Here is a 25,585-nt window from a genome sequence, read left to right on the forward strand (position 1 = left end):
AGTATTTAAGAAAAAAATTTTAAAAACACAGATCTTTGGGACAATCCACAACACCAAATATTAGTTTATAAGTTACAAGTCAAATAATCAACATACATTTTCAATATCTTTGTTTTCTCTTCTTAAGCGCTCTAGCTCTTGCTCTGAAGATGTAAATGATGACTGCATCTGAAATGTGAAACAATTATAAGACCAAGCAAACCACCAAGGATACACATCTTATACCTTGTACAATTGTGAATCATTAACACTACACAATAACACTGAGGTCCCATGAACATAAAAATGAATTATTAATCTTTTCTTGAATATTATATATCATGGATTAATATCAATGTTTTAAAACTAGTTTTGAACCCAAAACTCTTCACCATATGGTACCACAGAGTAACTTCCAAAGCACTTTACATTCTATTTTATCACCCTTTAGTCATACTCTACAAGTGACTTTGAACATGAGTGGGCCTCAGACACCCAGAGGGCTCATTAGATTAAACTGCTTCCACTCCTACACATTTCAGATTCCAAAGTCTGGGGAAGGGCAAAGACCATGCACTTCTCACATATTCCTAGGTGATGCTGCTGCTGCTGCTAGTCTAAACCACACACTCTCAAACTAATGCTTACGTTTTTCTATTTTCAATACCTGCTTAATAGTCTTTTGTGATTCATCAACCTTAACTTTCCATTTATTTTCTTCTTGCTCCACACTTCTCTGAAGCTTCTGTAAAATTCCTTCCTACAGACAAAGGTATATTGTTTGGAAAAATTCATGTTAAACTATTTAGGCTATGAATGAATAAGTCAATGATTTAAAAATAAAATAAAAATGGAGATTAAAAGTCATTTCGTACTGTTTCTGCAAGGACAGATTTATATTTTTCACACTCCAGCTGTAAAAGTGTGTGCATTTCATCAGCTTCTTTCAACTTGTGTTCTAGAACCTGCAAAGAATGAAATTAAAAAAAAAAAATTCTAATTTTACAAGATTTGTTCTTCAAATTTGTTTTAGTATTTAATGTTACATTACAATAAACGGTTTCAGACTGTTCACAGTGAAGCACTAAATTTCAACCTTCCAAGTAGCAATGAAGTTCAACGACTTTTTGGTCATTCAGTGTTTACTAGTAAAACTTTTGAAGTCCACTCACTCAAAATAGATTACATAATTTTATAGTCAATTAGTTTATTGCTTTTTAGTCAGATGGTAAAATCAAAGTAGACACACATGTAAAGGTTACAATGTTCATCTTACAGACAGGAAAAGGAATTTTATTCATGCCACTTGAGATTCAAGAGAAATATTAATATTAAATCCCCTCACTTTCAGTGGTCAAAGATAAACTCCAATTCAGTTTTTTAATACTACTAGTGGAACATATGGAGGCACTGCAGAAAACCAAGGAGACTCTACCTACCTACCTCAACTGATCATTACTTTTTAAACTCAAACTAAAAAGAAAGAGATAATCACATATTGTTTTAGAAATGATTATGACATGATTTCCTTACATAATCAGATGTAAGGAAAACTTAATAGTATTTTCACTAAACTCTATACAAAATGAAATCACCTTCTTATACTTTCCTCAAAAAATCATGATCCTACTAAAAATACATCTTTTATGTCTTTCCAGAGTTTATGAAAACAAGTTCTGATTTACTCCTTTTTCCATGTTTAAATATGGACAATTCACTTTTTGTACCAACCTTAACCTCCTCTGAACCTGAAGTTCCAGCTATACATTCTTTGGCCTTCTGTTCAAATCCACACAACCATTCACTGTAATTCTGTAGGGGGAAAAAGACAAAGTCACCGATTTCCAAAAATAATCTAAAAGAAATAAATCAAACATTTAAAATAACTGAAATAGACAAATATAAAAGAAAACTCCACAGATAACATCTCATTAGAAATATTAAAGAGGCAATGTAACTTCCATAAGTTGAAAATAGCGTAGTCTTGAAATTAAACACTAAAAATAAACCTATGCACCACCATCAAAATAAAATTCCTATTTATCCTGACAAACAATATTTGCAACTCAATTCTGAACTCAAAGACAGAAGACCAAGGCTCAAACTTGGCTTCCACCACTTACTAGCACCAGGACCAATGAACTCAATCTTTAAATCACTGGAAATCAAGAATAATTAATTTTTAAAAACTTCTTTTCAAATACAACAGTGCTTAAAAACTAAGTACTCTGAATTAAAAAACTTAAGTTAAGTTTTGCCCAAAGGATTTCAAATTCTTTGATAGCATTTAGGGGTTCCTGAAAATGCTACATCAAATTAAAAACTGTATATTATAAATTATTTTTAAAGTCATAATGAGAAATGGCATGCATGTGCAAACAATTCCTCAAATCCAACAAAAACCTCAACTTGTAAGATATGAAGGATAAGAAAATATTTATCTTGAAACATCAAGAAATAAGCTTCTTTGTTATTAGCATAATTTAATAAAATCATTGGCTTTAAAAAGGCTTTTATACATGAAATAAATACTTTATTGCTTCCTATTGCTGTTTTGATAAGTAGATCTGCATGGAGAGATTAAACTATAAAGACATTGAGGTGTGGGAGGTTAGCAGACATGAATAACATATTCTAGTTTTAGACATTATTCTAAATTTCAGAGTAAATTATTCTAAATCTTTCAAGCTTCCTTTGTGAATTTTAAACTCTGATGAAAAGAGTATTTGTTCAACATTACAAATCAAAATTTCCTCTTATACCTCTCTTTAGTCTTTAGTTTAACTCAAAAAGGAACACTATGTTTCTGTTAACTCTTATGTAGCATTTTACTTCTGTGGCTGAATTTGAGATGGTCTATCAACTATCAAATAAGAATAAAAATAAGATGCTGAGATCACCCCCATAGTACAATACCTTCAACATCACATTGTTTACATAGCTTTTCCATTTTATAAAAGAATGACATTTTTACATTATAAATTTGAACCACAACTCCAAGTATATGATTCAACTTCTACTTAACAGCTTCAAATATTGAGATTTAAAATTAGATGAAAAACTGATTTAATCACTTAATATTTATAAATCTCCCTCACCAAGGTCATATAGTTTAATCTCTCCATGTTAATCTGCTCAGCAAAACAGCAACAGCAAACAGCAAATTAAAAAAAAAAAATCTAATGTATAAAAGTCTATTAATGTTTAGTTTAATGTATTTTTCAGATACAGACAATACGCAGAAGTATTTACTTTTTAATAAGCACATGAACAAAAGCCAAAGAATATCTTCCATGTTTTATTGGTGATTTATAAATTTTTAGTCATTTGGTTATTGTCAAGGGGTTACTACTATTAACAATGAATTCACTGAAATGGAGCAAATTATGTTATATGCATCTATGAATATGTCAAAATAAACCCTGCTATTATGTATAACTATAATACACTAATCAAAACTGAAAATAAAATGAAATTGTGCTGGGCACAGTGGCACATGCCTGTAATCCTAGATAGTCGGGAGACTGAGGCAAGAGGATCACACATTTCAAGGCCAGTCTGGGCAATGTCTCAAAACAAAAAGGGCTGGGTATGTAGCTCAGTGGTAGAGCATTTGCCTAGCACATGCAAGGCCTTAGGTTCAATCCTCAGTACCAAAATTTAAAAGAAATCAAAATGAATATGCCACATTTAGAAGAAATTTTTTGCTGTTGGTAGTCTTTCACTATCTTTGAAAAACAGCAACTACAGCCATTAACTCTCTTGGTTAATACTGCCAAATAAATAAATCTTTAAATTGTATTTCCATTAATAAAGTAGAAACAAAAATAGATATGGCCACAAAAGAAAATTATAAAATATATTCACAGTAAGCCCTCCTCCTAGATTCAATGTAATAATAGCACTTGAATTGACAGTGTATTTCTTTGTTTACCCAGGGCTAGATATTTCATCAGTTCAACAATAAGTGAACTGAACTACTAAGCTGGTCAAGCCTGAATGTATCCTCTATAATTAAAATGGAAAAAAAAAAGTTTTCTCTCTTTACTTGAATTAAATGTAGGTAGTATAAGACTACACATAGATTAGGCTGTTAAGTTTACTTACACTACCTGAAGCACCCACACTTAAAGGAACCAGAACTCCTTGGAAAAAGTTCACTCCATATTTGGGCAGGAAATGTATACAATAAATGAAAAGCATCTTGTTATACTACAAAGTATAGATGCTAGCAAAGTTTAGTAAGGTTCTGTTAAAATAACTGTAGTGAAGCCTAAATAAGTTCCAATGGGCCTACGAAAAATCAGACATTATTGACCTCATCATGATGGAAGCACACATCACTGCCTATGAAGTGGTCTTGTACCCACACCATCAAAATATTAAAACTGAATCTGATCAGGCTTCTTCTACTAATACACAAAGGACAGGGAAACATATTGACACCCAGGATGCAGTCAAGCTAAATTCAAACTACAGGAAACTGCAAAGCAAACCTACCAAGTTTAAAAGATGGTAGTGGAGGGATGTTGATAAATAAAAGAAAACTGATACAATTTTAAAAAGACATCACCTTATTTGGGTTCTGATTAAAATAAACTATAATGAGGGTTATTATTTAATTGAAACAATTTTATATCACAACTGTAGAAATGTAAGCAATGACTAAATATACAAAATGAAGAATATATTTCTTAATGTAACACTATATTTAAAGGAATTCTTTTTTTAAAAAGAAACACTGTTGTTTTGAATGCCTTCAAAATAATCCATGCAGTGCAAGATGGGAGGTAAAACAAGACTGTTTATATATATTGATACATGGCATATATTGATAATTGCTCAAGAAGGATATTGGGCTCACTATTCCAGTATCTCTTCTTCTGAACACATAAACTATTTCCCATTAAGATAAAAAAGATGTACCCCACCACTTTAAGAAACACATGCATATTCACTGGACTTCTCTGCTCTCTAATACTTTCTGTGTAATTTTCTGAACCAAATTAACTTTTCTTTCCTACTTAAAACATGAACATCCTTACATAAATCAAGTTGTTTTCTATTATCTTTAAGATTTTTGCTTGAAGAAGTTAATAAGATGACCAAAATCTTGAGTTTTACAATGTAGAGGTTGGGTTCATAGATTGAGTACATAAAGAAATAAAATGTTGCTACAACTAAGAAATAATCACTTAAAATTAAGTTCTACTTTGAGCAAAACCATTAAGAATATTATTGGTTTTATTGACCATTAAGAAACAGTTCTTTCCCAGATGTTTATAATTCTCTAAATTTTATAGACTACAACAAAAGTTTCAGATGAATATATACATGAGTTGTGAAACAACTCTATAACTACTCAAAAGCACCCTGGGTTAATGAAGGGACAGATTAAGGTATTGACACACTATCAAAACCAAGTGTTGACAGCAAATACTGTGCTTTCAACTTTCTTGAATAATGTCATGTTAAAAAAGTAATAAATTATTCTTACCAAATTAGAAGGGACAGACACCTTTGGAAATAATTTTTTAAGAACTTCTTTAGCCTTCAACTCAACAGCTTCTACATGTTGCTGTCTTTCCTAAAGCAGAAAACAGACCAAATCAAACTTAGAAAATAACAATTTTTTAAAAGAAGAGAAAAAACTATGGTCTTTTAAGCACTAAAGGAGGAAAAAGTCAATGTAAAACAAAAATTACTTTAATACTGGCTTAATGTCAGGATTTTCCATTTTAAAATATTAAAATGCTTTCAAAATTAGAAAAAATCTGCAAAATCTCTAAAGCATCCTAAGTAGCAAATAATGTTTTATATTAATCAAGCCAAAACAGTATCTGATAATATGGACATTTTCCTTGGCATTAGAAATCAAATGATTTACCTCTCCAGCAACAATTCCAAACATACATACATACATACATACATACATACACACACACACATACATACACATACATACACACACACACACACACACACACACACACACACACACACACACACACACACACACACCAACCAGAAAGAAGGGGGCCAGGACGGAAACCACTTCTGTAGAGTTAAAACTTTATAAACTACCTTACCAAGAAATATGTATCTGGGCAACATAAATGACATTTACTAGCTACTGAATCTCGATTAAATAAAATCAATCATAGGACTATAATGCCATGGTAATTAATTAAAAATAAAATGGGAAATTTCATATTTCCATCTTCGATGTCAGGTGAAGCTATTTATGCTAAACAAAAGAACCACCAAAAATTCATGAGTGGAAAAAAATGGGAAAAAGAAGAAAGAGAACAAGGAAAAACTAAAGACATTATTTCACTAATGCTGAGCATCAAGAAGACTAATTCTGACACTTGTACATGGACTCCATCAGCTGTAAATTTAAAGTATTACAAATGTATAAATCTAAAGTTGCTGATTCTAAATCCAACTTCAATGGATAATAAACTCAAAACCATTGTTTGTCAAAATTAGGGTGATGATTTGATCATACCTGTCCCCCAAAATCTAATAACCAAACTATCTCCTTAAAAGGAAAAACAAACTATAAAAATGTACATCTATCCCAAGCCAAGAAAATCATCACAAAACAACACTTCTGAGGTTCAACAAGTGATAAGAAAGCAAACAGGCTAGCAACATCTCAATTATATCTTTCTCTTATCATTTAAGATGGATCTTTGAAATCAATTACTGACTTAAGGTACACACATTTCAATTTAAGAAAATCTAATTACATGAAAATCTAAATTTGCATAACAAAAAGCTAGAGATTTCATCATATTGCTATTACTTTATTAAGGACTTTTGGCAATATTTTCAAATAGTTGTTTTACTGGGGCATTTTCAATAATTCAACAAAGTTCACTAAATTGCAGAAATACACCCACCAGCATAAAATAAGATGTAGTCATCTAACAACAACAACAACTTCAGAGGCAATTTTGAGGGTGTTTTTTTTTTGTATGTGTGTGTGTGTGTGTGTGTGTGTGTGTGTGTGAGAGAGAGAGAGAGAGAGAGAGAGAGAGAGAGAGAGAGAGTGTGTGTGTGTGTGTATGTGTGTGTGTGTGTGTGGTGCTGGAGATCGACCCCGGGCCTTGTGCATGCAAGGCAAGCAGTCTACCAACTGACTATATGCCCTGCCCAATTTTGAGGTAATTTTTACCATTTGATCAGTGATTATCACAGGCAATCTTTAAAGAAAATTAGTTAGGAAAAGATTGTGGAACAGATGCTTTTTGAAAACTTATTTTAAAAAAAGAACTAAAGTGCATGTTTAACTTCTTTTTGTTTTATTTTGTGTGGTAGCAAGATGGAAACCTAGAAGCATTCTACCACTCATCTACATCCCCAATCCTTTTTGTTTGGAGATAAGGTCTTGCTAAGTTGCCACGGCTGGATGGAACTTGAAATCCTCCTGCCTAAGCCTTTAGGGTCCCTGACCAGGACATTAATGTCTAACTTGTAACAAGGGCCACAAAGATGAGAAGTTACTTTTATTGCCCACCCCCAACCCTCAGGGATGAGCATCAAACCCAGGGTTATCACACATCCAGGGCAAGCCTAGGCAAGCTTTACCATTGAACCACACACCCCAACAAGAAGTTACTTTTATTCTGTATTAACAATTTTAGCTAAAAAGTTTTCATTTGACATAATGGTTTGGTTATAATCCATTATTCTACTTTAACACCAGGAAAAGATCTAACGTTGGATATTGCATTATAATTTCCTTACCATCTTTAAGTGGTATATGTGTGTGTGTGTGTGTGTGTGTGTGTGTGTATAAAAATCTTTCATGTAAACCTGTCATTTATAGTAGCTCCTCAAAAGTATTTTTTACTTTAAAAATAGTCCTGGAAAGGCAGTATGCCACCCTCTGCTACATCTTTGGTAAGTTGACTGTTACTTATTTCTAATACCTAAATCACTGAAATGTGTTACACGGTTACTTCTTGCAATACAATTTGTGGCTGGGTCAATCAATATCACTTGACACCTATGCTATTTAAGGACTGCCTAAATTTTGTTAAAATGGAGAAGACTGAATTTTTTTCTCTGTAGATCATTAGCTGTGCAAAAAGCCATCATGCATACAAAATCTAGCTCTCTTTTAGAAACATAATATGCAAACATGCCTCTCGCAGGTGACAGGTAGCTTCTTACAGGAATGGAAAGATCAGCACTTTCTATATATCCAGTATTACTAGCAAAATAAACGGTACAGAGTAGCTCTTAACAGTAAAAAACAAAAGTACAGAAACAGGCAGAACTGTGACTACACAACTGCAACCATTCACAATTAAACAATAATGCCCTGCCTATTCTAGATTTTTCTACTCTGTGGCCTAAATTTCTCCACTCCTAATACCTACTCAACTATTTCAAATTTAAGTTTTAGTAAAAATTACAATCAGGTCAATAGGCATATAAGTAAATAACAAATAAGGGAAATGTAAAACTATATTCTGCTAAGAGAAGCCTTCAAATGTCTTAAGATTTGTATTTAAAATTCATCAGATTACCTTGGCACATAAACCACTTTAAGAATGCTGAATTACATTATATGGGTTCTTTCATTAACCCATCTACAAAATTCAATACTCCTGTTCCACATTGATTTAATTCTCTCAATCTTTAAAAACTACTCCTTTGTTATAATTCATTACAAATCTTCACACCCAATAAACAAGTTAAGCTCAAAGAGAATGTCCTTCATTGTTCTGAAAACAATGAGGATTATGTGTTTCAGGAGTACTTTCCGAACTCTGGTCAAAATAATTAATGTTTGATACTAATATTCCATTTTAAACATGACTCATGTGTCATTACTATCCACCTGCCTCAAAGTGTAAAAAGTTTAAGTCCCCTTCTCCTAAAGAACCATCTTCAATAACATACTCAGAACTGATATCTTTCCTATATTTCTTAAGACTTATCATTACTTAGAGTCTTCCTGGTGTAGCCCCCTTCCCCCAAAATCTTGTTCGGTGTGCATCACAAATACATGCTAGGTATGTGTCTGCTAAAACAGTTAGATTTTTTTGGTTTGGGGTTTTCACTGAAGTTCTCTTAACTACCCCCAATAGGCACACTCTCTGAAAGAAACCTGTGTGCCTAGCACAGGCCTTCTGAGACTCTTCAGCAAAAGCTCCAACAGAGATCATCCCAACAAATCAGCATGCCAAAACTAAAGCCTCAAGGAGTATACGAAAAAAGCAGAAATGACAAGAGATGATAAATGTGGATGGTAAGATTTTATATTTAAATTGCAGTAAAATTAAATGCTTTAGTCTGATTTTAAGACAAGCTGCAGATTTTCTCTGTTCAGTGGATTGTTTCTAAGAGTTAGCATTACAACCTTGGAAGTCTTGTTCACTTTGTCCTGCAGCATTTTTTCAGTTGATGCCAATGCTTCCATTGCTTCCCAGTTTTTCTCCCGAAGGTCCTAATCATTTTTAGAAAGAATGATTTCAGTTTATCCATTATTAAAAATTTTTTGCTTTTCACTTCATCAGTATTTTGCACTGCATTTAAATGCTGGTTACTGCAAAATCATTTCAATGGGAAAATATGTATATTAGCAAAAAAATAAAAAGCAATGTTTAGAAGTTTGAATGAGAAAATAAAGATGCCCGCCTTCCATGTTTTAGTACACACACTGAATATGCCAGCTTTAAAAGTAATTACTGTGCACACGTGAAAAAGAAGAAAGCATTCAAAAGTAAACACACAAACCAAGATCACAAGTATGATTTCGGGTACACTGAACATTAGAAGATTAAGGACAGAGCAAATACACAAGTATTGCAAAAAGCTTTTCATGTGATTTTTTAAAGGGCCCAAAATCGTCATGGGATTTTCCACTGTAGCACATTTTTTTCCTTTAACGTTTTAATAAAGTTAACATATTTCCAGTATACCTAGAAATGACACAGTAATTTACTGTGTTCCCTTTCTTTCATGGCATGGTCAAATGTGTATGCCACAAAACCAACCTGACACAAACTGTACAAACTAGTTGCATGAGGCAAATAGGCAGCTGGAAAACTGTAAAACATGTTCTCGTACCGGAGAAACAAAGGTCATCGAAAAACTGAGCTCCAAAAGATCTTGATTTTAACAGCATTTCAATAGCAAATATAAGTAAAGACAATCTGCTAACTTCTAGTCTTACTTCAGAATCAGAAATCTAAATATAACCCAAAAGTAAAAAGCCAATATTCACCATGTATTGAATACTTAGGTGCCAAATACTGTATTTGGCATATCACAAATTCTCGCTAATGCTTACAACAATTTATAATATTTATTCCCATTTTATAGAGAGGGAACCATAACTGAATGTTAGGAAATCTGGCCACCAATACAAAGTAAATGAAGTGGCAGAACTAGAATGGACTGACGCTGCACTCTGCTGGCCTCCAGTGTCCTGGCTCTTTCCACGCTTCAAGGCCTCCAGTGCCGTTGCCATTGCTGCTGCTCCTGTATTAAACTGGCATTACCATGCCCTCCTTATCTCAAAATCCCAATAAAACACAGTTAAAATGTTAGCAGGATATTGGCAAGTTCACCTCAAGTTCTGTTGCTAAGCAATGCTGTTAGTAATGTTACATGACATACGAAGGGCAACTCACGTACCTAATTTTGACAAACTCAGGGGTGCAGGAAAATGCCAATTTGTTAAATTAACAATTTGACCCAAATTTTTAAAAATTTAACTTATACTAGAAAACATATATATATATTTATTATCAGCATCTCCATAGATTTCAATAATAATTTGGTCTTATTAATCATATTTTTATGTACAAAAATGCATCCTAGAGCAAAAATTTTTGGACTCTATAGGGATCACCTTCTGTCTGGTAAGAGAAAATGTATGACATTCACCTAAATTCACCATTTGTCTGCTCAGAAACAATACCAGACTTAGAGCTCCTAAAGAACTGTTCCTTCCCATTTTAGTATAAATTCATTCAGGTTCTAGGGCTTCTAACAAACTTAATTACCAAAACACGCACTGCATCTCGTTAAAAAAAAAAAAAAGGAAAGCTCCAGAAGGCTCTGAAAACTTAATTATTGATCAATATTGGCATTACTTTTAGTCTATAAAAAGGCTAGCCTGATCTAAATAGGAGTAAATATCTTTGATTTTAAAATACTGCGTTTGAAAGAAATGATTTTTCCAAATAAAAGCTCAATAAAAAGTCAATTACATTTTTAGTTAAAAAATCTAAAGCTTTGATAGTTAAAATATTTTTATGTGTAAAAATTGTCTTTTACCTATTAAAAAAATCTACTCCTCAATAAAATGATTACTCTAATCATGCACCTCTTATCAAAAAAGTTAAAACATAGAAAGCAATAATACTTTCTTACAAAGATTAAGAAAAATATTTCTGAAGCAACTTTTCAATGTTGAATAAAAAGAAGTTTTATTTTTATTTAGATTCACTTACATTATTTTTCTTCCTTTGGTGTTCAACAGCATCTTTCAAAGAATCTAACTCATTCTGGAGACCAATTATTTCCTTCTCTCTGTCTGAAATTCTAAACCAGAATATTAGTACATATTTTAGGCAAACAGTGATTTTAGATGAACAGTAACATAACTTCGATATTAGGTGAACAATAATGTAATTTAGATACCTATGTATGAATATTTGTTATCACAAAGTAGATGTTCTGAAAACTGTATTAACTTAGCTACTATTTACCACAGAAAGTCCATCATATGAATTCTTAATTTCAGAAATGAATTTTCAAAGAAGTTTACACACATGAAATGCTGAGGTTTGTTCTAAAAAGAAAACAACTCCTAAGAAATAGTTCATGAATACAGGAATCACTGTCATCACAGTTATTTTCCTTTTTTACCTGGATCAGCTATTTTCAGAGGAGTGAAAACTGATACAAAGGTAGTCCCCTACATTAATTTTTCTTCCCCAGAAGGCAATGAGACAGTTATGACTTTAAGTAACTAAACCACAATAAAAGCATGATATTAAAATGAGCAAGGAGTAATTTTGCCACTTTCACATCTTAGGATTTATTTATTTTTTCCCCATGGTCCTATCCAATGAACTAATTATTTCCCATAAATGCAGAAAGCCATGGCAAAGATTCATAGTTAAGAGTGGCTTGAGTATAAAGTTAAATTACAGATAGCTCCTTCTTAAGAATAAGGCTCTAAATAAGGGGTGCCATGCCCAGAGTCTGTTTTAGTATGGCCTTGAAATAAGTGCTGTTTTAACTTTTTTTTTTTTTTTTTAAAGATAAGGTCTCACTATGTTGTTCATACAACATTTAAACTTAAAATAAGTTTATGCATGTAAATTTATTTTAAGTTTATATTGTTCAGGCTATAGTCTCAGACTCACGACCTCCAGTAATCCACCCACCTCAGCCTCCCAAGTAGCTGGAACTACAGAAAAGCACCATCATGCCTAGTCTCCTGTTTTGTTTTTAAAGGTTGAAAAATAAAAAAAATGGTATGAAACAAAGACCTATGTAGATCCCAAAATCTAAAATATTCATTATTAGACCCTTTCATAGAAAATCTTTACAGATCCAGGATCAAGACTAAAAAATAGTAAATAATTCTAACCTAATAAATGAGCAACTTTATAAAGAAGCCAAAAGGAAAATTACTATTTAGATTAAATCTAACCATTTAGATTATCATTATCACCTATTAATATTCTTAATGTGGCTGAGATATAACACTTGATACATGCTATAACTTATCTGAAATGACCTCAAATATAGCCTCCTAGCAAAAGTTATAGGTCAAAAAGAACTTTCAGCTTTTTTGTTTTTAAAGTTCTACTTAAAAGAGAGCAAGTGGAAAGATTATAAGTTTTCTTTAAAATCCAAGAGTTAACCCAAAATGTGAATCATTATATTGCACAATGAGATCTAGAATAAAGAAGACTCAGTAGGAAAACTGAGGTAACTGAAGGTGATCTAGTAAAGTTGTTAAAGTGTAGTTTGATTGAATATATTCCTAATGCCTAAAAAAAGAGAAAAAAATAATAATATCTCCCTTAGCAAGATACTCAAAGAAATCTAAATACAATTAGAAGGAGAATCCACCAGCCAAAGACACAGCTAAACTCCACTGATGAGCAGTTCAAGATATATAAACAGAATTGTAAAAAATAGGTGATCATTTGCAGTTCCATTAAATTATTTCTAAGAACTCTTTAGCACATAAAATGTTATCACTTCCCAAACTATGAATCAAACTTATTACTTACACTTTCAATAATTCCTCATGAGGGGGGAAAGAAGATACCTATTTAAAAAGAATTAAATGTTATTTCAAAACAAAACTTTCTAGAAGAAGAAAAAAAAATCTTCTTACATATAAATTAAGACAATACCAAAAGAGAAAATACCATTGTTCCCCATGTTAGCACCTTAACTTTGTGATTTTAATAAAATCATGTACAAATTTGAAAGATGTACTGAGTGCTAACTCTAATCTTCATTGTCACTATATACTTAAACTCTTCATTTAACAAATACTTATTAATTTCCTATGGGCAAAGCACTGAGGTAATATTTAACAAGACTTAACAAGGTTGTTTTTGCTAAAAACACTGACTTTTCACTTGGGCTTGCAAAAGGAAAAACTTGACATCTCCGTCTCCAGTTTACATCTGACTGTTTTGTTCTAAATCACCTTGGATTCCAGATATAAGAGGTATGCATCGATAAACATCATGTAATGAGTCAAAACTACTCCCCAGGCAACAATAACTTTTTCATCATCTCAACAATGCCATCCTGACCAATTCTGAAATAATAAAAAACCAGGCCACAATCTGTTCAAGATTGCTAAACTATGCATATTTCTGGTTCCTCTTGTCTATATAATCTGGAAGCTCATGCCAGTACCCACAAAGACAAGGCTAGAAACACTGATTTCCCTTTTACTTCCTGGTGTCCCACTAAGATTTAAGTTCCTTTCCTGATTTTCACCATTACTTTTTCTGTTTTGTGGGCAACTAGCCACATCTTATTTGTTTGGATCCCTGGAGCCAGTCTTCCAGCCTAGGACTCCAGTAATAAAAATAGCTTGAATTTCCATACTTTATAATCCATATTTCACTATGTAAAAATTTTAAGCTTTCAAAAATAACTTTAAAAAACCCTTAAATGAAAATGAAATCAAAAGGAAAGTTTGGAAAATTTCCTAATATGTAACAAAAAGTTAACTTTTACATAATATGCAAAGGCACACAGCCTTCACATATTTATTCCTTGATGACTTCACTCTCCCAACCTAAACTATTAGAAACTTCTTGTCAACCAGGATTCTACTTCCTTTTTTTTTTTTTTTTTTAAATAATCTTTATTTATTTATTTGTGGTGCTGAGGATCAAACCCAGAGCCTCACTCGTGCTAGGCGAGCACTCTACCACTGAGGCACAATTCCAGCTCAGGATTCTAATTCTTTGCCTTTCAAAATAAATACTATTGTATCCATACATTTATGAATAAAATCGTGGGGAATATGCCATTTAAAATTTTTAAATTTTATTTTTATCAAGCAGAATTGCCACCTTGAATATATATTTTAAATACTGGTAGACCATTACTTACAACATACTTGTTTTTCTCCAATTATTGATTTTTTTTTTTTGAGAAAGCAACAATAGTGTATACATGTTTAAAATGACCTCTGTAAGATTTTAAGTAACTTCATAAGAAAAGCAATCTAGGGGCTGGGGATGTGGCTCAAGTGGTAGCGTGCTCGCCTGGCATGCGTGCGGCCCGGGTTCGATTCTCAGCACCATGTACAAACAAAAGATGTTGTGTCCGCCGATAACTAAAAAATAAATATCAAAAAATTTCTCTCTCTCTCTCACTCTCTCTTTAAAAAAAAAAAAGAAAAGAAAAGAAAAGCAATCTAGAGGATCAAAATACACACACAGATATATATATATATATATATATATATATATATATATATATATATATATATATATAAACAAAAAAGAGCTAAATTCAGATAATAATATTATTTGGGTATATTTTTATATATTGTAGATTATTTTATCTTGGCTATGGCATAGCAAATTGCTTTGTCTTACAGGAAATTTGATAAATGCTTGTATAAATAATAGAACTCTTTAATCTCAATGAAAATGTAAAAAACTGCAAGACTAATTATTGTGTAATTTTTACAATATATATTTATTATATTTTTATATATTACAATTTGTTGGTTGTATAATTTTTACCACAAAGGCAAAAGGCAGAACATTTAATAATACCTACCTGTTGGTAATTTTGTTGCTTAAGCTGCTCAATCTGGGATTGAAACAATTTGTTTTCATCTTGTACCTCCTATTTCAACAAAAATAAGACATGAATACACAACAGAGACTTTTATTTTCCATAAGTTTTTGAAGTACATCATACAATCTAGAAAAATTCCAAAATAGTAACAATCTTAGAAGGATGTGATAGGCCTTATTTTAAATATGTAATTACAGTAATTATACTTAGTACTAGTCTGGCAGTGACACATCTCCATGAAACAAAATAGAAGACAGAATAGGCCCAAATATTTATAGGAATTTAGTATGGAGTGACATTTCACATTAATAGAAATAGGTTTCTCAATTAGCACTAGTGGCATTTTGGAATGGATATTTCTTTGAGGTAGGAGGTTGCCCTATATATAGTAGAACATTTGGCAATTCATAGCCTCCATCTAGTAGATGCAATATCACCTTTCTTCCAGCTTTGACAACAAAAGTTTTATCTCCAGATATTGCTAAGTGTGCCCTGGGGAGCAAAACCACTTCAGAAAAGATGGATTATTTAATAATGGACCTAGCCTTTCTTGATAAAGTATTAAACTTCCAAAAGAGAGGGGAAAACACACACACATACACAAAAAAGTCAAAAGAAAAACTCAGGCAAACAAATCAACTCATAATAACAAAAGGCTAATTTCCAGGTTATTATATAAAAAGTATCTATTACTAATAATAATAACAAAAGGCTTATTTCCAGGCTTGCCTTGCATGTATGAGGCACTGGGTTCAATCCTCAGCACCACATAAAAATAAGCAAATAAAATAAAGGCATGCTGTTCATCTACAACTACAAAAAAGAAAAGACTAATTTCCATTATTATATAAAAAGCATATAATAAATTAGTAAGATTAGTCATTCCAGAAGTATAAAAAATAAATAAATAAAAATTTAATTACAAATCAATTTAACACATGAAGAATGTTTAACTTATCTCACAATCAAACACAAATTTAAAACAATCTTAACAGCTTTCAAGAATAATATCAAATGTTACCATCTTTTGTCAGTGTTGGAACACTGGGAAGTGGGCCTCTATTAGCAAGACTAAATTAGTAGGAACATTTTTGGAGGGCAATTTAACATTACCTAACAAAATTTAAAATAAGCTTACCTGGGAGGGAGAGGCATGTGACAGAACCAACCCTTACAGTATGAAATGTGAGCAAAACTAGTTCAAGTCACTGAAGACATATACTAACATGTAATGTCTTCAAATCACTGTTCTATAAGTATCTAAACATTAACTACATGAAGGTGACGATACTGACTTCCTATTGAAGCTCTTTCAAAACAAAACATCTGCATAAACCTTTGACCCAGAAATTTATAACACAGAGACAGGAGCAAAAGTATTCAAAATGTATTCGCTACAGAATTGTTTGTAACACAAAAAACAACACTGAACAGTCTAGGATTCCATCAACTGGGATTGATTATATAAATAATACAAAAGGCTATTCAAAGTTAAAGCCAGAAATGTACTTCCCTGGAGAGATCTCAAAAACATTGGTAATTAGGGAAGAAAACAAAACAAAAAAAAAAACTATATAAATAATACAAGTAAATATACATTTATATATTTTATGTATTGGTGATTTCTCAAAAGATATTAACCAAAAATGACAGTAGTTATCTCTAAGGAATGAGACACAATATTTGTTTAGGAAGGCTTGCTCAGTATTCTCGTCCCTTTTCATAGCAGTAAAAGCATTTTAAAAAAATACACAAAGATAATAACTCACCCAATAATTAATTTTAAATTATCATATTCACCTGTAACAGCTTTGTTTTGCTAGAAAGATCGCTCTCCCTCTCTTTTAGCACAGCTTCTACTCTCTTCATTTCATTTTCCTTCTCTTTCAACCTAGAATTTTTACAAACAACTTATCTTACTAATGTGCACTGAAAAGGAAAGCCAGACTCCAATATTACCCCCAAGAAAAATGATAGCATAAACAGTGCCACAATCTTTTTCTCTTCATACTACAAACTTTTGAATTTGTTCAAAAGACAGTATTTCCACATCATTCTATTCAAAATTAAGAACATCCTAAAACTGCTACAGCTTATTGTGTATATAACATTTTATGATTTTATCTAGAGAAAACTCTAAAAACAAAAGGTATGAGCAAAACTGTATTTCATGAAACTGTTAGAAAATGTATCACTTAAAAAGAAATGAGTATTGCTCCCAAGAATGTTAGCCATAATTCACTGGCCCTGGAAGTTACAATATACCCAACTAATGTGCTAAAAAAGGTGTTACATATAATTTAGTCAGGTACACCCTTATAGTCTTAGTCAATCTAGCCCAAGTGAATTCCACCTGACTTTGTCATCTAAGTAACACTTAACCACCTTTTTTGTGAGGAGCAAGCAATCCACTGGGGATTAAAACCAGGGGCGCTTTACCACTGAGCTACAGTCCCAGGCCTTTTATCTTTTATTTTGAGAGAGGGTCTAAGTTACTGAGGCTGGGTTTGAATTTGCATATCTTCCTGCCTCCAACACCTAAGTAGCTGGGATTATAGGTGTGTGCCCCAGCACCCAACTATACTGCTAAATGTTCGGTTTATCCATCTTATCCAAGCAGGAACCCAGTATCTCCAGTGTCTGAAGGTTCTCAGTATTTGCTTAATGGAACACTATTTTTATCCCATTTAAATCCAAAAAGAATATCAAGATGCTTATAGGTCAATATGAAAAATACAGTCACACACATAATAAATGTGGGATAAAAGAATGAAAAGACAAACCTTAAGTACATATTGCTAAAGTGAAAAAAAACAATCTGAAAAAGCTACATACTATATGGTTCCAACTATGACATTCTGGAAAAAGCATAACTGTGGAGATAGTAAGATGATCCATGGTTGCCAGAATTCAGGGTGAGGGGAATAGGAGTGGGGAATAAATGAAAGGAGGATGGATAAATGAACAGGTGAAGCACAGAAGATTTTTAGGTCAGCAAAACTATTCTGTATGATACTATAATGAAAATACTGTCGTTATATGTTTGTTAAAATCTACAGAGTGAATCCCAACAAAAGCCTGACGTTTAGTTTAAAAAAACGTATTGCTATTGTCTATAAACTGCTTTAAATATATATATTACTAATGAAAAATGTTAATAACGGGGGAAATGAAAGGGAGATATGGGAACTCTCGGGTTTTTTTTTTCATATTTTCTGTATACCTAATTTCTCTCATTTTTTTGTAAACCTAAATATGCCCCCATAAAGTCTATTAATTTAAAAATAAAATTCAAGTAAAAGGTAAGGCAAAAACAAACCTAAAATATACACTTTCGTAATTTATATACCAACTACAAAGATGCCACAAGTGTCCTAAGCTTTCTCTTAGAAGATGAGAAAAGCACCTTGACAGTTATATAATGCCCAAGAGATAAATTAGTTGCACAAATGAGCCATCTTGTTGTCAAGAAGTCATCTTCCGTATATTCATAAATGACTTAATAAATATTCACATTATCTTAATTTCAAAGACAACTTTCAAGAGGAAACTTCTTAAAAACAAACACTGATAAATATTGCTGGGCACCACATTAAAGAAAAATCCCTTTGAAGTGACTCTAGAGAAAACCAAAAAGCTAAGGTCCAGATACCATTTCTCACCAGTGCAGCCTCATTTAGCTTAAGAAAACAGATTTCACAGTATATAAAACTGGTTTCAGGATGAGCATCTACAAAATCTGACAGCTCCTATACTGACGGCAGTCAATATTTTTACTATTCAGCACAGAATAACAAATGTGACAAGTTCTATTTTACCAATATTACAACTCTAATTATTTTCTAATTAGAAATGTTATTCCTCAAATACTAATTTTAAGCTGTGAACATACATATATGCATATTTATTTTTTTCTCATTTTTAGTATGTTTTTAACACAGTTACTTTTCCTTGCCTTATCTTCTAAAGTTTGGGGGTTTTATTTTTTTGTTTTGTTTTTGTTTCTTTTTCTTATTCCTTTTTCTCCTTTCTTATTCTGCTAATAGCTGAATTCTCCTATTTTTTCTCCCTCCTTTTGTGTTCATATTTTTTCCTTCTTTATAACCATCATTTGTTGCATTCTATTTGTTCACATTTTTTTCACCAGCACATATCCCCTTTATTAATTAATTATCCAATATATTCATATTCTACAACTGTGAATGTGGTTCAGGGATCACACCAAGTAGGAGCTAGAAAGCCAGGGTTCATGAGTCACATTATCCAAAAGACCATGGCAGCTATGCTGTTGATGGTACCTCAGGCATCCCTTTGACCAGGAAACCTTGCTCTCTGGCTGCTCAACCTTGGGGGGGCCCAGAGCCCCTCAGCTCTATATAATCATTTGTCTGTGGGCCCTTGGGAGCTTGGAGATCAGGATACAGACCCTGTAGCCTGGCTATGGAGATGGTAAAACATTCTAAACTTTCTTCTACTTCCTATCACATAATCTTTTCTCTTAATGAACTGTATTTTTATCATCTTTTAGAACTATTTGTTTTATATAACTCCTGTCCCTACCATTCATGTTGTAATTATTACTGCTGTGGATGCTACAGTTGGCACTTGCTATTTGTTTTAATGCCATATCTAGTTTACAGTTATTTATTGTGTTTGCTGTTGTCAACTGCAGACTCCACCATTTCTGTATTTGTGATAATTAGTGTTGTAAAGGTTACAGTAGGCACCTGGTATTTATTTGAATGCTGTATATTATTTGCATCAAGTGTTGCTATTATTTCCCCCTTTTCTGTGAAGTGCCAGGAATCTACTGGGTCACTACAAGTTCACAGGGTAGAGACTCTGCTGCAGAACTAAACTCAGCCAAAAGATGGTACACCTTGCTCCACAGACAAATTAACAATACTCAAACTTCAGCTATACTTGAATACGAAGAATAGAAGGGACAAAAACTTAAGATAAGGCCCCAAATAGAAAGGGCTAAGAGTGGGCATTCAGGTCTGGATCACAGACAGCCACATCTACAACAAAAACAGAATTAACACAAAGGCTGCGGATATCACACTTAGGAGGCGGTCTCAATCTAGATCACTTAAGGACACTCTCACAAGAGAAGGCTGTGCTCTAAAAAGACCCACATAAGAGTGAAAGAGAAATCCATCCTGATAGATGCATAAAACCCAACATAGGAATGAGAAATTCCTTTAAAAAAAAAAAATGAAGCTTCCTAAAGTTCATAATTCACCAGCAACTGATTCCAAAGATATTTAAGTGGAGGAAATTATCAGATAAGAATTCAACAGAATGATTATAAAAATAAATTTCAAAAACACAGAAAAACTGAATAAATTAAGAAAGTCAATATAGGTTATGAATGAGAAATTCAATAAGGAGATAGACATATTGAAAACCAATATACAAATGAAAGATCCAATCAAGTCTAATATAGTAGACCATGCTGAGAACAGAGTTGCATCTGGAAGACAAAGTGGCCAGCCTTGAACATTCAGACAGTTTTAAAGAATGGAAGATAAGTAACCATGATCAGAATATACAAGAACTCTGAATATTAAGAGTTCAAATTTAAGATTCATTGGAATTGAAGAGGGCTGTGAGGTACAGGCTAACAGAAATGATAACCTCTTCAGAGAAATTTTCCAAACTTCAAAATGAGATTGATATCCAGATACAAGAGGCATTCAGAACCCCAAACAGACATACTGGTAAAGGGAACAATCCAACAAGAAGATATAACAATAGTAAATACTTATGACCCAAATGTTAATATACCTAATTACACAAGAGACACTACTCAAATTAAAGCCTCTAAACAGACCCCAGTTCAATAATACTGGGTGATTTCAACATATCTCTCACCATTAGATAGGTCGTCCAGACAAACTCAGTAGACTCTTTGAACCTGAAAAATATTTCAAATCAAATGAACTTAACAGACATCTATAGAATACTTCATCCAACAACAGCTAAATACACTTTGTTCTCAGCACCTCATGAATATTCTGTAAAAAATAACATATTTTAGACCACAAAGCAATTCTTAGCAAATACAAAACAACTGAAATAAATTCCTTGGATCTTATCAAACCATATGGGGATGAAATTAGAAATTAACACCAAAAAACAAAAAAAATCCTACAGAAGCTATATAAAAACATGGGAACTGAACAATACACATTTGAATGGTGAATGGATAATACAAGAAATCAGAGGAGAAATTTAAAAATTCTTAGAATCAAATCAGAATAGTGATAAAACACATCAGAACCTCAGGGATACTATGAGGGCAGTTCTAAGAGGAAAGTTTATAGCTATGAATGCTACATAAGAAAATCAGAAAAGAGTCCAAATGAACAACCTAATAATGCATCTCAAAGCCTTTGAAAAAGAAAAACAAACCAACCTCAAAACCAGTAGAAGGAAATAATTGAGATCAAAGCCAAAAAAAACAATGAAATTGAATAAAAAAACAATACAAAGGACCAATGAAAGAAATGGCTCTTTGAAAAGATAAACAAGATTGATAAGCCTTTTGCCAAACTAACCAAAAGAAAAAGAAGACCCAAATTAATAAAATACGACACGAAGATATAGAAATCACCAGAGACATCACATCACAGAAATCCAGAGGATCATTCGGGACTATTTTAAAAACTAATACTCCAAATAAATTGGAAAACCTATAAGAAATGGATATATTTCTAGACACATACAATCTGTCCAAATTCAATCAAGAGGATTGAAAACCTGAACAGATCAATAACTAGCAATGAGAAAGAAGCAGTAAGAAAAAGCCTTTCAACAAAGAAAAACCCAGGATTCTCAGCTAAATTCTTAAATTCTTAGACTTTTACAGAAGAACCAATGCCAATGGTCCTCAAATTATTCCATGAAATAGAAAGTGATGGAATACTTCAAAATTCATTCTAGAAGGTAGGTATCATACTCACATCAACACCAGATAAGGACATACCAAGGAAAGAAAACTATAGATCAATATCCCTGATGAACGTAGATGCAAAAATATTTAATATTAGCAAATAGTATTCAACAATAGGATAAGAAGATTGTACATCATGACCAAATCCATTTTATCCCAGGAAAGCAAGGATGGTCTAACATATACAAATCAATAAATGTAATTCATCACATTAATAGAATTAAGGACAAAAATCACTTAGTCATCTTAATAGATGCAGAGAAAGCCTTTAAAAAAACTCAGCACCCATTTGTGATTTAAAAAATACACCACTGAAGAAACTAGGAATAAAAGGAATCTATCTCAACATTATAAAGGTTATAAACATAGAACCCAAAGCCAACATCAGAGTGAATGGGGAAAAAAATAAAAACATATTCTTTAAAATTTGGAACAAGACAAGGATGTCCACTCTCATCACTCCTATTTAATACAGTGCTAGAAATTCTAGCTAGAGCAATTAGGCAAGAGAGTGAAATAAGAAATTAAAAAAAAAAAAGGAAAGAAGTCAAATTATTACTGTTTGCAAAAGATATGATCCTATTTGTATCTAGAAGATCCAAAAAGCTCCACCAAAAGACCACTAAAGCTAAGAAACAAATGCAGCAAAGCAGCAGGTTACAAAATCAACATACAAAAACCAATAGTTTTCTATATACCAACATGAATCTACTGAGAAAGAAATCAGGAAAACAATCCCATTAACAATAGCCTCAAGAAAAATAAAATACCTAGGAATAAATCTAACTGAGGAAGTGAAAGACCTCTATAATAAAAGTATAGAACACTGAAGAAATAAAAAGACAATGATACAAGAAGATGGAAAGACCTCCTGTGTTCATGGACAGGCAGTGTTAATATTGTTACAATGAACATATTACCAAAAGCAATATACAAAGCAATCCCCATCAAAATACTAATGACATTCTCCAAAGAACTAGAAAAAACTCCTAAAACTTATTTGGAAGAATAAAAGAACCAGAAATCAACTCAAAATGGATTCAAGAACTAGGAATTTGACCAGAAACTATGTAACTCCTAGAAGAAAAAAGCCAACACTCCAACCTATAGGCACAGGCAACAACTTTCTCAATAGGACCCCTAAATAATGTCAAGGAAATAATGCCAAAGAGAAATAAAAGGAACGGCATCAAATTAAAATTTTTCTGTTCAGCAAAGGAAACAAAGAATGTGAAGAGAGAGAATTTACAGAATGGGAGAAAATCTTTGCTAGCTACTCTTCTGACTAAGGATTAATGTCCAGAATCTATAAAGAATTCAAAGAACTTGACACCAAAAAAGCAAATGACCCATTTAATAATGAGCAAATGAATTAAACAGACACTTCTCAAAAGAAGAAATACAATGGCCAAAAAATATATGAAAAAACAATTAGCATCATTAGCAAAAGAGAAATGCAACTCAAAACTAGACTGAGATTTCATCTAACTCCAGTTAAAATGGCAGTCATGTGGATAAAAAGGAACACTTTTAAATTATTGGTGGAACTGTAAACTAGTATAGTCACTGTGGAAATCAGCATGAAGGCTCCTCAAAAGATAGGAATGGACCCACCATATGACCCAGCTATACCACTCCTTGGTATTTAATCTGAAGAATGAGTCATCATACAATAGCTGAGACATGCATAACCATGTTTAAAAGATCAAGGGTCATATTTACTCGTGTGGAAGCTAGAGAGGGAGAAAGGTGAAAAAAGGTAGGAGGAGTGAGGAATCTCATGAAAATAGAAGGGAGATAAGTAAAGGGTACAGGGGAAGGAGTAGGAGGGGGAAAGGGGAAATACCAGGAAATAATTTGGCCATATTATACTGCTATATTGTGTGCATGTACAGATAACATAAGAACAAATCCAACCATTATGTGAAACTATAATGCATTAATAAAAAAATATAGCAGGAGCTGGGGGAAGCTGGCTAAATGTATACTTACACAATTTCAAGCTCTTCAAATTGTGATGTAGAATACGCCTAAGAAACAGATTCACATTTTTTAACACCAACATCAAAATAAACCAGGTATTACAATAAAAATACAGAATCACAGACCAGTAAAATAAAATCATAATTACGTGGCAAATTTAAGACTAGTGCTTTTGTAAAACAAAGAATGAGTTTTCTTGATCAAATTTAACTTTTATTATTTATTTTTCAAAGGACTACAGATTAATATACAAACTAAACACAGTTAAAAATGAGCCTGCTGTGCAGTTGAAAAAGGAAGAAGGAAACGCTTATAAGCTTAGGCTGAGAAATCAAGCTGTTAAATATGACTTGACTGGAATACAAGTTAAGATATTTAATAATAACAACAGAAAACATGATTTTCCTGGTAAAGAAACTAAGAACACTTTAACTTCTTTACTTCCAAATACAATAAAGATTTCTCATTGCTATGTAACAAGTTGGTAATTTGTCTATACTATACCTCCTGCAAATTATGTTGTGCTGCTTCCTGCATATAAGTCTTCAAAGATTCGTTTTCTTCTTGCAGATCCTTAAAAAGAATAGATGTGAACTGATACTCAAATATAAAAAGAAGGTATTTTTAAACTTTTGTTTGTCAAGTCTCACCTGTAACCATTTCTCTCTATTGGCTAGGTCTTTCTCCTTCTCTTCTATAAGAACCTTCATGGTATTCACCTGTTCCTCCTTTCCTTTTAATCTGACAATAAATCAGTAAGAACTATAAATGAACATGACCATTAAAAGCAAAAATACTTAAGACTGAAAAATCATATTTCAGGTAGTACTCACAGAAAGAAAGTGACTAAAATAAACTGAAACTTTTGTTAACGTATAAAGGCACATAAGATTTTGAAGGCACAATCCAATTAAGAAGTATAGGACTGATTAAAGAAAATTCTAATCAATGAATATGCAGATACTGAATACAAAATAGGGTAGCTCCAATAGCTAAACTATGAAACCAACCTATAGATGCCCTGAAACAGATGAACGTATAAAGAAAATGTGGTACAGGGGAGGGAAGAGGAGGGATTACCCTAAGTACATGTATAAAGACACGAATGGAGTGACTCTAATTTGCATACAACTAGAGATATGAAAAATTGTGCTCTATATGTGTAGTATGAATTGTAATGCATTCTGCTATCATATATAACAAATTAAAATTTTAAAAAAAGAAAATTTGGTACATATACACAATGAAATATTACTAAGCCTTAAAGAAGAATTAAATTATAGCATTTGCAAGGAAATGGATGCAGCTGCAGAATATCATGCTAAGCAAAACCCC

The 25,585-nt window shown here is 32.4% G+C and overlaps 1 protein-coding gene across 10 annotated transcripts in view; it reads right to left on the reverse strand.

The window, feature by feature from the left end:
• Ktn1 (kinectin 1) overlaps nt 1-25,585 on the reverse strand; it is a 112,466-nt gene that overhangs the window by 9,451 nt on the left and 77,430 nt on the right. For 8 of the 10 annotated variants that reach the window (XM_076850458.2, XM_076850460.2, XM_076850459.2 and 5 more), the window contains 13 exons: nt 24,901-24,991; nt 24,755-24,823; nt 24,260-24,297; nt 17,110-17,200; nt 15,289-15,357; nt 13,260-13,297; nt 11,460-11,550; nt 9,359-9,445; nt 5,477-5,566; nt 1,711-1,791; nt 855-944; nt 647-739; nt 97-168 (listed from right to left, as the gene is read on the reverse strand). In XM_076850458.2, coding sequence (XP_076706573.2) covers nt 97-168; nt 647-739; nt 855-944; nt 1,711-1,791; nt 5,477-5,566; nt 9,359-9,445; nt 11,460-11,550; nt 13,260-13,297; nt 15,289-15,357; nt 17,110-17,200; nt 24,260-24,297; nt 24,755-24,823; nt 24,901-24,991 — 1,000 coding nt within the window. The remainder of the gene's footprint in view (nt 1-96; nt 169-646; nt 740-854; nt 945-1,710; nt 1,792-5,476; nt 5,567-9,358; nt 9,446-11,459; nt 11,551-13,259; nt 13,298-15,288; nt 15,358-17,109; nt 17,201-24,259; nt 24,298-24,754; nt 24,824-24,900; nt 24,992-25,585) is intronic. The other 2 variants (XM_076850463.2, XM_076850462.2) reach the window with 1 other exon arrangement.

Source organism: Callospermophilus lateralis, chromosome 3 (assembly GCF_048772815.1).
Source record: "Callospermophilus lateralis isolate mCalLat2 chromosome 3, mCalLat2.hap1, whole genome shotgun sequence".
NCBI classification, from domain to species: Eukaryota; Metazoa; Chordata; class Mammalia; order Rodentia; family Sciuridae; genus Callospermophilus; species Callospermophilus lateralis.